General features: G+C 39.9%; 1 protein-coding gene across 3 annotated transcripts in view; it reads right to left on the bottom strand.

Moving 5' to 3' along the window:
- Cntnap4 (contactin associated protein family member 4) overlaps positions 1 to 16,047 on the bottom strand; it is a 353,495-nt gene that overhangs the window by 194,654 nt on the left and 142,794 nt on the right. For all 3 annotated transcript variants that reach the window (XM_031341494.1, XM_031341492.1, XM_031341493.1), the window contains exon 4: positions 81 to 228. In XM_031341494.1, coding sequence (XP_031197354.1) covers positions 81 to 228 — 148 coding nt within the window. The remainder of the gene's footprint in view (positions 1 to 80; positions 229 to 16,047) is intronic.

Raw genomic sequence — 16,047 nt, 5'->3', positions numbered from 1 at the left:
TTGACTTCAATGTACAGTTTGCCTTTTCAAGCATCTCCTTTGATATCTATTTCAACATGCTGGGTAAACAAAACACTTACGGTATGCACACCCGAACACCTCAATGCGCATCCCAATTCTGCCCTTGGGGTTCCATTCTAGAGGAATGAAGCGCAGAAACCTGGCTTTGATTGAAGGCTGGAGTCTATAGTATACAACACTGTCTGCGTTCGCATTTCCAGAAAATCCCTGGAAGAAAAGGAAAAGAAGGATGGATCTCTCAATATCACCTGGAAAGAATGTCTGTGTGCGTGTGTGAAGCCAGCCTTTCCTTTTGTTCCCCTGTGAAAAGTGCCACTTTCTTTAAGGAAATCAGATGAACCATTTTTGTCTCTCCATGCACAAAGTGACTGTTACCTCCACGTCTTTGTAGTAAGAGAAGTTTTAAATTACAATCACACCCATTAAAGCAGCTTTCAGCTACGATACCCTCGATAAAAATTGCTTCAGCAAAACAGGGATTAAACGTAAAAGTGTGCACACCAGGGGCTGCCAGCACTGCAAGCAGCGCACTGAAGCTGAGGAAATAATCTTTCAGTATTGAAAAACTATTACCTGATTCAGCAAGGAAATTGCTCACCTGTTTCAGCTATTGTGCTTTCTTGGCTCCCTCATTAGCATAAACAAAAGCCTCCCCCAAGTAGGAACCACCCTCTATAAGGGCTGCTAAGCTTCATCAGCACAAGGCCTCAGACTTGTCCAGAGCAGTAAAGGGATACTGGAAGCAATGAGAATTTAGAAAGACCCGTGATTAGACTTACAGACTCTTGCTCTGGAAAAAGAGAGACCTTTTGAATGATGCTAAGCCAGCACAGTCAAATTGCAGATGAGGAAATTAAAGGTCAGGAAAGCGCAAAAAAAAAAAATCTCTAGCGTCTGCAAAACCATTACACTGAGTACGCCTGTGTTCCTTTGGTAGTTCTAGAGTACATTCGCTGATGTATAGCTTGCCTCCAATATCCATAGAACTCAACACCTTGGCTACTTAAAACACTTCTAAAGATTTATTTATTTTTATTTTAGGAGTGTCTGCATGTATGTTCACAAACCATGTACATGGCTGCTGCCTGGGGAGGGCAGAAGAGGGCACCAGATTTTCTGAAACTGGAATTTCCATTATAAGAGTCCCTGTGGGTGCTGGGAACCAATGGTGGGACACCTACCTTTTACCTTATAGATATAAGAGCAGCAAGTGTTCTTAAGACATACCTCTAGTCCAGAGCCATGTTTATCTGTCACATCATGGAACTTTGCATATGAAGAAATCAGTATGACAGAGAAGCTGTTCCCATCACTCATATTTCATCTTTATTTCTTCTACACCCCCTCCTCCAATTCTTCTTCCTCTTTCTCTTTGTTTACACTGTCACAATTTGTATATGTAGGAATGGCATAGGAAAGATGCTATTTCATATGCAAGCTCATGATGCTAGGTCTCCTTAAAGCTAATCAATAAAGGACCAGCTAGGAAGGCTAAGAGGCAGGCAACAGGTTCCAGTATTACCAGTTGGTCCTCATATTTACCAAAATATTTTCTAATGCATTTTTAAAGGAAATGTTGCGTGTTTTGAAATCAACTCCCATTGATTCCCTGAGTGATCACTCGTTTCCCCTGTTTCATCAGCATCCCATTCCCCCGGTTTTCAGGCTGGCACACCACAGGCATCTCCGCAGCTGTACATTTCCACCTGCAAATTAAATCTGAAATCTGGCACCTGTGATAGCTAATCCTCATCCTCTATTCCACTGTACTTGGAACCAGCTAAGAAACAAACTTTGGTGTGCATCTATGAGATGATTTTCCAAAAAGAAAGACTGATCGTCAATGTGGGTGATACCGAGGATTGGTTGGGACCCTCCCCTGAATCTAAGTGTGAAGTGGAGAAAGCAAGCTCAGCTGCAGTGTCTGTCAAACTCTGCTTCCCGACCCAGGCTCTGGCTGACAGGACTTCTCCTCCATGATGGACTTACTCTCAAACCGTAAACCAAAAATAATCTCCTCCCCTCACTTACGTGTTGATAGGTATATGGTCACAACAGTCAGGAAAGCAACAAATACAGCAGGTCTTCCCGTCTCTATTATGACCACTCAGTTCCACAAAGCATGTTTTCATCTGAACTATTATCAAAGCCTGGTCTTGGATGACATTCTTGTGCCCTGCCCCCATTCATATCCAGACTCTCCATGGTTTCCCCGGTGACTAGCCAGTTCATATTTGGACAGGAGGAGGGCAGAACCCCAACCCAATGCTTTCGGACAAAACCCAAAGTACTCATCAAATGTAACAATCACAGCTGGGACGTAGCTCCACAGAATCTCCTTGAAAAGGCCTGACTCAGTCCTCTGATTAAGGCCTTTGCACGGAAGGCAACTGTGTACAGTCACTTCCTGTTTTGGCTATGCGAACCGCCTCCACCTGAGATGGACTCCTTGCTCACAGCTTCTAAGGTAGAGAGTCTGTGGGCTCCCATATCAGATCTTCCTGTTCTCCCTTCTCTGGGTTTCTCACCCTCTGCAGGAGGGAGGGTCCTTTCCTGTTTTCTCTTTTTCAGGCTTGTTTATCTTAGCCTGCTGGCAAGGGCACTCCACTAAAGCATGGACATGGACTCTAGCCAGCCTCTAGATACAGTGAAATCCCTATTTGGCTCAAGGTGGGTCTCAACAAAATCCTCAGGAAGACAAGGCTTAAAAAGAAAATGTAAACAAAGTTCAGCATGCTTCTCAACTACTAAGCCTGTTGGAGCACAGGCTAACAAGACCATGTGCTAAGTCTCTTAGGACAGGGAATGATCCAGCGTGTCTCAGACATACTTGATCCTGGGAAAGTTCTTCACGTACTTTTCATTATCATCTTCATTTACTGCTCCAGTTCTGCTGTTTTCCAGAATAATATAAGTAAGGAAAACAGTGTTCAACCTTACAGATCTTTGAACTCTGATCATCAGCCCTTTAGAAAGTCCCACCCTGTTTCCTATTTCAGCAATCAAAATATTTTACTAAAGATTAGGAAAAATATCACACTAGTAAATCCCCATGCCCACCTTAGTGGTTTCCATTTCCGAGGAAATCATGAGAACTTGCCTGTGAAGAGGTCAGCTCAAGATCTTGGGAAAATTCCACCAGGCACCCCTCCCCTCCGGAAGAGAGAGGCTTATTATATTCCTCAGAAAGACTACAGACGGCACCGACCATTGGCCACCCACAGAAAAGGAAAGCCCTTGCTCACTCCTGGAGGACAAATCAGTTTAAAAGTCACACTGTTCTGCCAATCACATTGTGCTTAGTGGCTGCTGCTCTATTCTACCCCTGAAAACTGTATAAAAACTGGCTGAATGGGCTGCCTGGGGTCTCCACCTCTCCGTTGGGTGCAGGACAACCCCAGTGCACTGGAACAATAAATTCCTCTTGCTTTTGCATCAATCTCTGGCTCTTCAAGGTTCACTCAGAGGGCTTGTCAGAATCTTACACCTGGAATTTGCACATCCATATGGTCGATTTTTTTCTTTTTGGAGGGCTAAGGTAGGGTACTGCTTCCCAACTTGAACTACATGTTAAAACTTTCAGTATACAGCCCTCAGGCACAGATTTATGTGCACTTATATGCACATATATGCATGTGTCACACAGACCCTAGGCATTGGTATGTGTGTGTATGCATGTGAACACATGTATATGAATCTGTTATGATGACTCCAGGCACTGGTGTGTGTACATATGTAAACACATCTTCTTTGTGTCATGAAGACCCTAGACATTGGTATGTGTATGTATGCCTCTATATTTATGTTATGTTGACCTTAGGCACATATACATGCACATATATATGTGTGTTCCTCTTAACAAGCTAATGTGCGAGCATAGCTGAGATCTCCCGAAACTGGATTCTAAAGTGACATTATCTATCAGTTTATCACATATCTGTGCTTCCATTTCCTGGGTGCCACTGGCTGTCTAATGTAATCTGTAATTATAATCCCTTGCCAAGTGAACAGGTGGATGATTAATTAAATGACCTTCCAAAAGATACCACATTTTTTCCCTAAAATTAATAGAATTTCACACATTCACATAGATGCACTGTAAGGATCTCAGCTTAAGAGATGGGGAGGAAAAGATTCTCACATTGACAGTGAAAACAGATGGGCAAATGGCCCGGGAAGGAATGCAGACAGCAATGCTTGATTTTTCTACCTGATTGAGTTATAGGTTATTTAAATTTTTAAACATAAAGTGCAAATATAAAATATATATAATTTGCATAAGTAATACCAATGCCATCCCTGGCACAGTAAAAATTTTAGCAGTTCTCTCTTGCAGAATTGTGAAGCCCAGGATTGTAGAACGTGAGATTTTTAAATAAGCTGGAATTCTTTTTTTAGTAATCTTTTTTAAAAAATTAAGACATTACTACAGGAAGTGCAGGCAGTGATGTGGCTGGCAGAAGCATCCTTTAGGAGCACTCAGAGACCTTAAAGCGTCTTTCCACTGCAAAGCCATTTGGAAGGATGTACCATTTCCATTTCTCACATCTAAAGCAGACTGACAGCCATTTGCTTTCTACCGCCCAACCCGTTTACCTTTCTGAAATCCCCGAATAACCAAGATTCAGTTTTTGGACTCAATGCTCACAAAGAAAGTTTTCAGAACGTCTGTGGGGTACAGGACTGATCCCGCAGTACCTTATAAATGAAAATTTCAAAGGCTTACTGTCAAGTTTTAAATGCATCAGTTATCCCTATGAGACAGTCTCCAATCTGTTAGGGAAAAAAAAATGTTTTTTACGTACCATCAAAATTCATAAAGAAGCACACAGATTTCTTTGTTGGTTTTGTTTTGTTCTTTGAGAAGGACAAAGGTTCATTGTGTAGCCAAGGCTGCCTTCAAACTCAACATCCTCCTGCCTCAGTTTGTCAATACTGGGATCCAGTTACCAAAAAGGAATATGTGTGTTTAAATGTCTCTTTTTCTCTCTTTTTTTCCTTTTGTTTATTTTTGAGGTCATGTTTAATTACAACATTTCTCCTTACTCTTTACTCCCTCAGAAAATGTATTACGTGAACAATAACCCTTGCTTCAGAATTCGGTTTACAGTCAGAGTACATTAGGTGTTCTTCAGAACCTCAGGAAGTTGGTTTTCCCACCTCACAGGTGAAAGCAGCCTGGGGCGTACGTTTCAAGTGTTTGCTACTGTGATGAGAAGGTGAAATGTTTCCCACAGGCTCACACAGTTGAACACTTGTTCCCAGCTCCAGCTGTTCCATACAACAAAATATTTTAGAGGGGGACAATCACTGGAGGAATAGTTGTCCCGAGGGGTGTAGACCTTCAAGTCTGCAGTGCAATTCTACTTCCTGGCCTGTCTCCCTTTCTGGTCAGCTGAGATATGAGCAAGCAGTTGCTACCCTCTCCCTCCACCACAGAACTGCCTAGAGTCATGGCTTCCCATGAGTACTGCTATAGCCCCTCAAACCATAAACCAAATCAAATCTCCATCCTTGAGTGGCCTCTTGTCAGGAGTTTGGTCACTGTGACAGGAAAAGCAGCTAAAGTTTCTGCAAGGATGAGTCTGAGCCTGTGGTCTTCCACCCTCCTACGGCCGAAAGAAATCCTTGTCTTTACAGCTTCCTATTAAATCTCCCAAGTATGGGGGAATAAAGGGCGATTAGAAGGGTCTACTAGAGTCAAGAAGGAGAAGAAATAATCTTTATTCCACTGGGCTGTACTTACAGGCTACCATAAGCTGAGTAACCCACACCAAGTCTGTTTTTCTGTTTTGTGGATTCGGGTTTGTTAATGTTGTTGTTTTGTTTGTTTGGGAGTTATTGTTTTGTTTTTGGCTAGTAGGTTGTTTTGTTTTGTTTTGTTTTGTTTGATTATGTTTGATTCCAGGTCTGCTCCACAGGTGAGAATTCACACCCAGTTCTGTAAGTCAGAGGCACCAGAGGAGAGCCTACTACTATAATTTTCTTTTCCTAGCTGGCCATGACATCCAGGTGTCTTCTAAATGCTCCTGTTAGTGCTGGACTCAGCCTTCACTAGAGAAGGTTCCCATTACAGGGGTCACTAGCAAATGTAGAAAGCAGTAACTGGTCAAATGCCTAGAATGGATGATGCTGAAGTGATTGGCCCTGATGGGATATATAGACCACCTTCACCAAAGCTCAAGGGAGGTTTTCAAATAGCAAACAGCAAACGTTTATGAGCCAGAGGATAGAGGGATACACAGTGAATAATAATGATTAATATTGTTATTATTAATATTAATATTAATAAATCCTTTGGATATTACATATTGACCACTCTTGAACTCTGTTGAAGCTGTGTTTACCGGCACAACAGGTACACAAGATTGGATTCTTCCTATCAAGATTTCATCATGGATGGGGGAGGGGGGTCCTGAGAGCCCAGTCATGCCTCAGGGACTGTTAGCACTTCATAGTTACTGGGAGAAGGTCTGTCTCTTTCCTCAGTGCTATAACCACTGACAAGTTGCATATGCTCCAGTAACTACCCCACCCAGGCCCATGAAAGCAACTCTAGACTCAAGGAGTCATAGCCAGTAGCCAGGGACAGAAGGTATGAAAGCAGGGACACCTTCTTGGGAAGAGGAAATGATTTAGTGGAAGAGCAAAAGGGGTAAGAAGGCTGAAGAGGTGTGAAAATTACTAAAATTCACTATATATGTATATGAAGATGTCAAATAGTTATCTTTAAAAATCTATTTCCAGTAATTCAAATTCTGGGGCCTAAAACATCTAAAGTCAAGACTGGCAGATTGAATCTCTGAGTAGGACCACTCACTGAATTGTAGAATTCTGTCTTTCTGCTAAATCCTCACATGGTAGAAAGGACAGGGGTCCCATAGTTCCCATGAGCCTCTTTGGTAAAAGCACTAATCTTATTGCCATGAATACCCTGAACCTAATCACATCCCAGCATGTCCTATCCCCAGAAGGCCACAACCTTGAAGATTAGGATTCCAACATGCCAAGCTTGGAGGAGGCAAGGATCCGGATTACAGCACAAAGCAACTGTGTTCTACGTTATCAATTTAAATGTCTTCAGCACAAAAATTTGTCACTCAGGGTAGGACACAGCTGAAGCGTTTTATGCAGCCTTAATGTTGGTGACAACCCCGCAAAGTAGTTATTTTTGTACCCACTTTACAACAGAGGAAAATGAAAATTATAGAGGTTAGGCGTCGAGAGTCACACACGGCTGGAAAGTGGCTAAGTAAGAATTTAATTCCAGGCTGCTCCGAGTCCAAAGCTCAGAATTTAGCAAAGTCATGAAAAGGCTTCACTGCAGCAGAACACAGACGCAAAACACCTCCCCTGGAGGAAGTGTGACATGTTTTCTAAAGTGCTTCCCTCTTTAGTTCATATTTAACTAGTTCATAAATAGTTCATCTATAACATACTTCATATGTCTGAGAATAGCGCCACTTAGCCGGACTCAGCTCTACCCACTAACGTTCATAGAATGGAATAAGATTCTATTAAGCCTTACGTTTTTCTCTAACTTTCTGTAGAAGAATAAAAATCAAAAGCACTGTTCATAAGACTCTTGCATATAAATCCCACTTAGATACAGAATATCAGATGTAATGCCATGAAGCCATGAAATATGTGAAATATCTAGAAGTAAAACTGAGGTTTATGTGACAAAAATTGGAAAGCTTAATTGTACTTTTGTTTTCTGTTTGACTTGATGACTTACATACTCCACCAGATGTTCACAGATGACTTGGAAATACCTTTGAAGCATGACAGGAATATGGTTGACTGGCACAGTGCTTCCCTAGTATGCACAATGCTTTGGGTTGGCTATTCAGTACTGAAAAATATATGCAGCCAAGATAATTCATGATTTAATGAATTTAAATTTTTTCACAGGGTCTTAAAGACTTTCCTGAGTGATTCTAAAGTTTATAGCAAGGTACAAGAGTACTAATTTCTTTTTCAAATATTAATTGAACAAGCCATGTATAAAAGCCAGGATGTTTAAGAAACCACTGCCTGTGGCAATTCATAAGGAGCTATGAAACGCTACCGTCATAAATCAGAAACAGGAGGCCCGTTATACATAGTTACATAGCAGACTCAGACTGCATATAAATTGATCCAGCTCCAGCCAAAATAAACAGCAGCACCCGTCAAAATTCAACACAACAAACAGACAGGCAAACATGAGAATCCTCTTGTCATTATTGATCTCTTTTATTACTAGAATGCTAGTGACCTACATGTGACCTACGTGTGACCTGTTTCCAGATGCAACTTATTTTACCATTATCCGTTAGCACACAGACACTGGCTAAATCACAGCCACCGCTGTCAAATAAAAATCTCTTCTTTATTTGATGTCAGTTATAAATCTTGACTAAATGCACCTCCCCAGAGGTCCTTTAGTTGTGGAGAGTGCAAAAGAAAAGCAAAGAAAAAAAATACTGAAAAGTGAGACATATGCCAACATGAATCCAAATAAGAAAAACTTGTAAGCATAAGTCAAACAAGAAATTATAACCAGAGCTACAAAACATTGAGCTGAGCTGACTAATTTTCAATGTGAACATAATTCCTTGGGGTTATAATTTTTGCATAAATAGTAATGGCAGTCTAGGAGTCTGAAAATATATGATATTCATATTATTGCAATGCTAGACTAGCAGATTCTGGACAAACCCCAGAATAAAAACAAATAAGAAAAAAGAATAAATAGAAGTGGAGCTGAAAATATAAAAATAAATACCTGTAATATGATGGAAGAAAACTATAATAATAATAATAATTAAAAGCAACATCTAAAGCTCTTTCTCTTCAGGTGTGAGAAGGATTTCTGTGGAAGAGAAATATAAGCTCAGGAGATACTTTTACCTCATTAGATTACAACTAAAATTTTAGTTTTAGACCCCTGAAGTAAAAGAATACATTTTGGGCCTGTGGAGTTTTGTGTCAAAACTTAAAGGCCTACAATTTAGGTACAGGGACTTGGAAATGGGCAAACCCTAGGACCAAGAGTAACGTTTTGACTTATGTGTTGTATGTTTATTTGTTTGTTTGCTTGATTGCTTGCTTGGAGAGAAAGACAGACAGAGTCAGCCAGGATGAGGTTGGGTGGTGAATGGGGAAGGAAGGAGGGAGCAGAGATCTAGGAAGACTGGGGGAGGGGCAAGAATAGATCAGGTATATATCAGGTGAAAAAAATAACTAATATTTTTTAAAAGTAAAAGGTAATATTCTCATTTTCTCAATTGAAATTGTGGCAAAGTACGCAGGGAGATATATGCCTCCTGCTGCCAGCAGAAGTGACTAGAAAGATAGCCTGGAGGTCCCTAACTACCTGGTCAGTTTTTCTCATATAATATTTTGCACACATGAGAAAATGATAAGTAGCACCAAAGGATGTTCTTTTTCTTTTTTTCCTTTTTTTGGTTTTTCAAGATAGATTTCTCTGTGTAGCCCTGGCTGTCCTGGAACTCACTCTGTAGACCAGGCTGGCCTCGAACTCAGAAATCTGCCTGCCTCTGCCTCCTAAGTGCTGGGATTAAAGGTGTGTGCCACCACTGCCCAGCTCCAAAGGATGTTCTTACAAGAAAATTTACTGTCCTGAAAACACACACACAGACATATACACATGGGCATGTACACATACACACAGACATATACACATGTGCATGTACACATACACACAGACATATACACATGTGCATGTACACAGACACACACACACACACACACACACACACACACTGCAGAAGCATGAGGATGAGGACTGCATTCTATTCACAGTCAAGAAGAAGAGGTGAGTGCTGGTGCTTAGCTCATTTTCTCCTTTTCTTCCTTATTTGATTCAGTTCTGGACTCTAGACCACAGGGTTCATATTCTTGATGCTTTCTTTTTCAATGGAACCTTTACGAGAATGCTATCACAGAACATCCAGAGGTATGTCTCCTAAATGGTCCCAAATCCAGTCAAGATGATAACCATCACAAGACCCAACCAAGAACCAAATCAGCAGATACACTGACCTAACATATACCTTGACAGTCTCTGGGACCACAAGAAAATAGTGTCCATTATCAAGTTGCTAAGACAGCTTGCACTGACTGATTCACATGCAAAACCACTACTGTGAAATATAAAGAGACAAGCTCATCCAAAGACAGATATGTCAACTTGGAATTAAAACTTCTGGCACTCTGAGTCAGTACTGATGGTCATGAAAATCTCTGATGAATGTTTCAGAGTACATAGCTACTACTAGATGAGTGGGATATTTGAGGCTTCTATTTCTGAGCCCCTCACATCCAAAGCCTCTTACAGAGTTGGAATCAGAGTCTCTGAGAGTCTGGTCAGGCAGAGACAGTGACCATCAAATCCTCTGTAACAAAAGCCAACTCCCCTGGCCAAATGCTTTTCCAGAGATAGTTCCAACTAGACAAGCTCCTTCACTCCCTCCAACCTCCCAAGGCTTCTAGTCTCACCCAGGGGGAAAAAAGTCAAAAGAAGTGGAGCTTCTGCCAAACAGACTGAAACTCAGCACCATAAACAAGGTAGAGTGGAGTACTAGAGAAACACTGATAAAGCTGACACTTTTGAGACAAATGCATTTGAAATAATAAAATTTACTTGGAATTGGATAGAACACAATCCATCCCACACATGGTACCATCCCACAAGATTCTAGTATATCATGAAAAACAACTGGCCATTTCTGGACAGTATCCCAAAGTCAAAAGGTGAGACGGAAACAAACACACTGAGTTTGAAACTAAGTGTTTGCACATCTTAAAAAAAAAAAGCAAAAACAGATTCAGATTCATATCCACAGCCCAGATAATGGAACTATGGAATCAATATGTTAAAAGCTAGAGTTGAAAAAAAGTGATTAGCATGCAAGAGCATATAGGTTGCATGAGCAGATAGATGAAAACTCTTTTAAAAATAAGAATCAAAGGAAAAGTTCAAAGTGTAACAAGTATTTACAACAGAGAAGGCCAGTATTACCTGAGCCGTCTGAGGGTATATCAATTAATCCAACATAGCCAGAAATGCTCAGGGAGTTGGGTGGTAGATGACAAGGAAACATAATGTGATGGACTACCGTGTTAGAAAAGAACTAAACCAAGGGAGAATTCTCAGAATATGTGGGACAATTATAAATGCTACAATGTGTGGTGGTAGGGAATCAGAAAGAAAGGAGTGATGGAGAAAGGGGAGAGTTAAAACAATTCTGGATAATACCTCTCCAATGTCCAGAATAGACACCATTGCAGACCCAAGAAGGCTGGAGAACAAGAATCAACCTCAAACTCAAGATAAGCAAAAGAAAACATTACAAAGAACAAAGGAGGAGTAGGGTACAGACTTTTAAAAAATCTTCTTTTGTAAGGATAGTACAAAAATATCAAATTTTGATGGTAATCTTACAGAAAGAAAAATTAAAGTCATAGGCAATCACTCTTGAACATAAAGAACAAAATGAATCTAGGATGTTATGTATACAGACAAAATAAAAGATAATAAGTCATACTTGAGTCAAGTTTATTCTCAAAATAAAAAGATTGTTGTCATATGTAAATCATTAATTCTAATTAATTACACTAAAGAAAATATGGTATTACCAACAGATGCAGAAAGAGCATTTGATCAAACCCAACATAGTGAAAATTCACAGGTTGTGAGTTTTCAAATCCTTAGCCAGTATCTGGAAAAAATCTTACTGCAAAAATTCACAAGCCAGATGGGTTTCTAGAACTGAGATGGGAAGTAGATATGGTATCCCACCCTTAATTGAGATGTTGTCTGCAATTAATAATCACTGGCAAAGAGAAAATCTGTTTTCCTCAATGGAATGTCCCTGGGTGTGTCAATCATACTCCAGGGCAGGCTCCATGCCCAGGAGGAGTTAGCCAATGTAAAATGAACTCTATGGATATGTGTGGTGGTTATGTTTTCTTTCATATTTTTCTTACTGGTTCATTGATTGTTTTAATTTTCATTATATGTTTATTTGTATATATATATATGTAGAGAGAGAGTGTGTGTGAGAGAGAGAGAGAGAAAGAGAGAGAGAAAGAAAGAGAACATCGAGTACAATGTTTGAAGAAGTGGGGAAACTGGGAGATTGGCAGGAGGGGAAACATAACCAAAGTCTATAGTATAAAAATAATTTTTAATAGAAAAGATAAAAGAAACTAAACTGTTCCATGAAGATGATAAAGGTTTAAATATCCACATGGATTCATCTAAGTGCTCAGAGGGGAAATGGTGTAGTTCCCCTTCTGTACTCTTCTATAGGTCGTTAAGAACGCTGAAAGAAATGCTTTTCAACCTTGGATTTTAGATATCATATAATCTATCACGCTTTGTACCACAAAGAGCCCCATTAACATCTTTCTTTTTATCATTAATATTACAAAGCATAATGGCATTCTCATGACCATTATCATTAAAGTAGCTATTGTTCAGTGTGGAGGGCATACAACTGAAACCCACCCCCAGAAGATTATGAGATTTAAAGTGGGATTGTTCCTCATTCCCCTTGACATTCTACATATGTTTTTATACCAAGATCCTCATATATTGATTAGTTCTCAGAGCCCTTCAAGATGTCCTTCACCTATTAAATGAACTACCGATCACTTTCCCAACTGAAAACTTCAACATGTTCCTTAGACAGTGGCACCAACTCAAGTGATCTTTCCAAGCAGATTAAAAGAAACTGCCTGCTTTACTATGATTAATTTGGCAAATCGGTAGTTCACTAACCTAATACAATTATTCTGCTAAATAAACACAGTATTTAAATAACTCCTAATGGCTTATTGCTATACTCATAGATCACTATATCTACAAACCTTCATGAGAGAACCTTCTGCTTGGCCTAGAAGTCCACTAACACGGAGATTGACAACTAGTCAACATGCAGAAAAAAAAGAAACTATAGCATTCTCAGCCAGATAAGATGTCTATACATCACCTTTCCCTCAACATTCAGGAATCTGGGGGTGGAAATGAGAAGGGTGGAATTCTGAGCTAAAGGTGGTAGATGGCTTCAAGGAATCTGTTTTGGACACAATGGAGCAGCTATACACATGAAATCCCAATTGGAAGAGTATGTACAAGACCAGTGTAAGATCAAGCTAGACAAAAATAACATCAAAGGGGAGAGATTCAGCTCCTCCACTAGGTAAGTTGCTATTGTCATTTTATAGTGCTGGGAGAAAGCAAGTCAGGTTTCTTTAGTTCTGTGATCCTGACCTGATCAGAGTAGGCCTCAATCCCAAAAGTAGCTGGGCACCACACGTTAGATTCAAAGGTAGTTACAAAAAGGATGTTCAAAAATTGAAATTGAGTAGATAGAGAGTTGAGGGTGGAGAAAGAAGGAAGATCTGGGAGAAGTTGAGAAGAAAAAGTATTGTATAAGACTCTCAAGGAACTAATAAAAGTATTATTTGAAAATAGTTCCAATAGAGTAGCCTCGAAGCCAGATGCTATTTTATATTGGTTAATTATGGTTTTAATGTTTACTGTATTTGATACATTCTATATTATAATATACATTAAATACTATATATAAGTACTTAGCTAGTAACTACTGTATTATCATCTAAATCCCAAACTATACCATAACATTTATAACATAGATCCTGGGAGGAGCTAGCTAAAGTCAAGAAAAAAATGTCTTTATTTAGGGTGGAGGATGCATGATGTGTTATGTATGGAGAGGCCAAGGGAGAACCTTTAAGAGTCTGTTCTTTCCTTTATACCATATGGTCCCTAGGATTGAGCTCAGAGCATCAGCCTTGGTGACAAGCACCTTTACCCACTGAGCCATCTTGCAGGCTACACAGGTGAAGTTTGGGTATGTGTAATTATAGCATTGAGATGCCACAGACATAAAAGTAAGTGGTCTCCACAATATTCCCTTTTAATATTGCCTCTAACTTTAAGTCTTATCTAATAATTTTAGAATGCACAGACAATACTATAATTCTGGGGCCAATGAGGCAGCTTATTGAGTCAAGGTACTTGTCACCAAGTCATGATAGGTTATGGTTGTTGTTTTCTTAGATTTATTTTATACACATGAGTATTTTTGTCTATATGACTGTATGCATATCATGTATATGCCTGATGCTCATGAAAGTCAGAGGCTTACGTCAGATCAGCCTGACTCAACTAGAGTTATTGATGGGTGTGAGCTACCATGTGGGTACTGGGAACTGAGCCTGGGTTCTCTAGAAAAGCAGCAATGCTTTTAATCCCTGGGCCATCTCTCCAGTCTCAGTGACTTGGGTTTGATTCCCATAATCCACACTGTAGAAGGAGAGAACTGACTACCGGGATTTGTCCTCTGATCTCCAACACACAAACTATAGCACATGCTCCCAGGCGTGTTCTCTCTCTCTCTCTCACACACACACACATACATACACACACACCCCCCCCACACACACACATACATACATACACACACACACACACGCACACACACACATCAATAAAATATAATTCTATATCGGCTTGGATTCATTGACCTTCAAATGCTTTAGAGTTTAACCATACAATTGGAGTTTCATTACTCTGAAAGTCAGAAGAGAATCTACTTTATTTAATAATAATGCAATTGGAGATCAAAAATATATAGTCTTTCTTAGCTTATTTGTCACCAAAGAGATAAACATGTTTGTCCTCTGGGAGCTGAGAATGATTAAATGCACACAGTGAACTTCGCATTAGAGAGAGTGGTGCAAATTTTTATTTCAATCAATAATAGCACCTGCCTTCTTGCATTGCCTTTGAAACATTGCCAGGTGTAATAAAACAATAGACCAGGAAATGTCTCACATGCCCATGGGTAACTCGATACAGATAAATGGAACCAAAAAATAGAGAACACTTATTGTTGGAGCGTATGTGCACCATGTTTAATGCTAAGGTCTCTGCGATTTGGGAAATGCTCCACTCTGCAAGATGGCACGAGCTCATTTATTTCACATTCAAGGAAACTCTTTCATCTTTACAGACAGCTTTTTTTTTTCATACACCATTACTAATCTCAAAACAAACAAAACCCTAATATATTCTTCATCCCTTCTGCATAAAAAAGAAATTAAGGATAAAAAAAGATAAAGAATCTACCACTCATTAGATGTCTCTCACTCCTTATCTACTCATTGAAAGGCTGGGATCTGGAAGACAAATATTTCAGCCTCTTCAAAAATATCTGGGTATGGAGGTACACACCTGTATTCCCAGCACTTCAGAGGCAGAGAGGCAGGTGCGGGGGATCGGGTGGGGATAGTGAATTCAATATCAGCTCGGGCTACACAGCAAAACCTTGTCTCATATTTTTTTCTTTTTTAAAAAAAGGTGTTTTTATTGTTTGAGAAATTTAGGGGGTGGTGTGGGCTTAACAAAAAAAATTAATTGACAAGTAATAATTGTATGTTCTTCTCAAGTACTGTGTTATGTTCTGATACATGTTTGCATTATAAAATAATTCAAACTAATTAACAAACCCATTGTATCGTGTAATTGTCATTTTTTTTTAGTAAGGATGCTGAAAATCTACTCTTTCTGCAATTTGAAATGCATAATGCCTTCTTAATAAGAGTCACCACTCTGTGCCACAGGTCAAGAAAGCCTATCCTCCAGTCTGGTTGAAACTTTGAGCTCTTCCAGCGTGCTGTCTCCAAGCTCCCAGTATGGCCATCCAAAGCCCAGACTGTGCCCAGGGAGCTTACATACCACCACTGTGTGATGCTCAGATTTGCATCTTTCCCAAGTCCCCACTTGTTCCTGTAAGGAAGGAATGCTAGTTTCTCCACAACTGAACCTCCATGTTTCTGTCTGTCTCTGTCTGTCTCTGTCTGTCTCTCTCTCTCTGTCTCCTCTTTCTCTGTCTCTCTCTCTGTCTCTGTCTCTGTCTCTCTTTCTTCCTCTCCCTCTCTCTTTCCCCCGCCCAATTTCTCTCTCTTTTTCTCTCTCCCTCTCTC

This window comes from Mastomys coucha, unplaced genomic scaffold (assembly GCF_008632895.1).
Source record: "Mastomys coucha isolate ucsf_1 unplaced genomic scaffold, UCSF_Mcou_1 pScaffold22, whole genome shotgun sequence".
Taxonomy (NCBI): Eukaryota; Metazoa; Chordata; class Mammalia; order Rodentia; family Muridae; genus Mastomys; species Mastomys coucha.
Note: the sequence above shows the minus strand (reverse complement) of the source record. Positions and strands in the feature narration are given on the sequence as shown.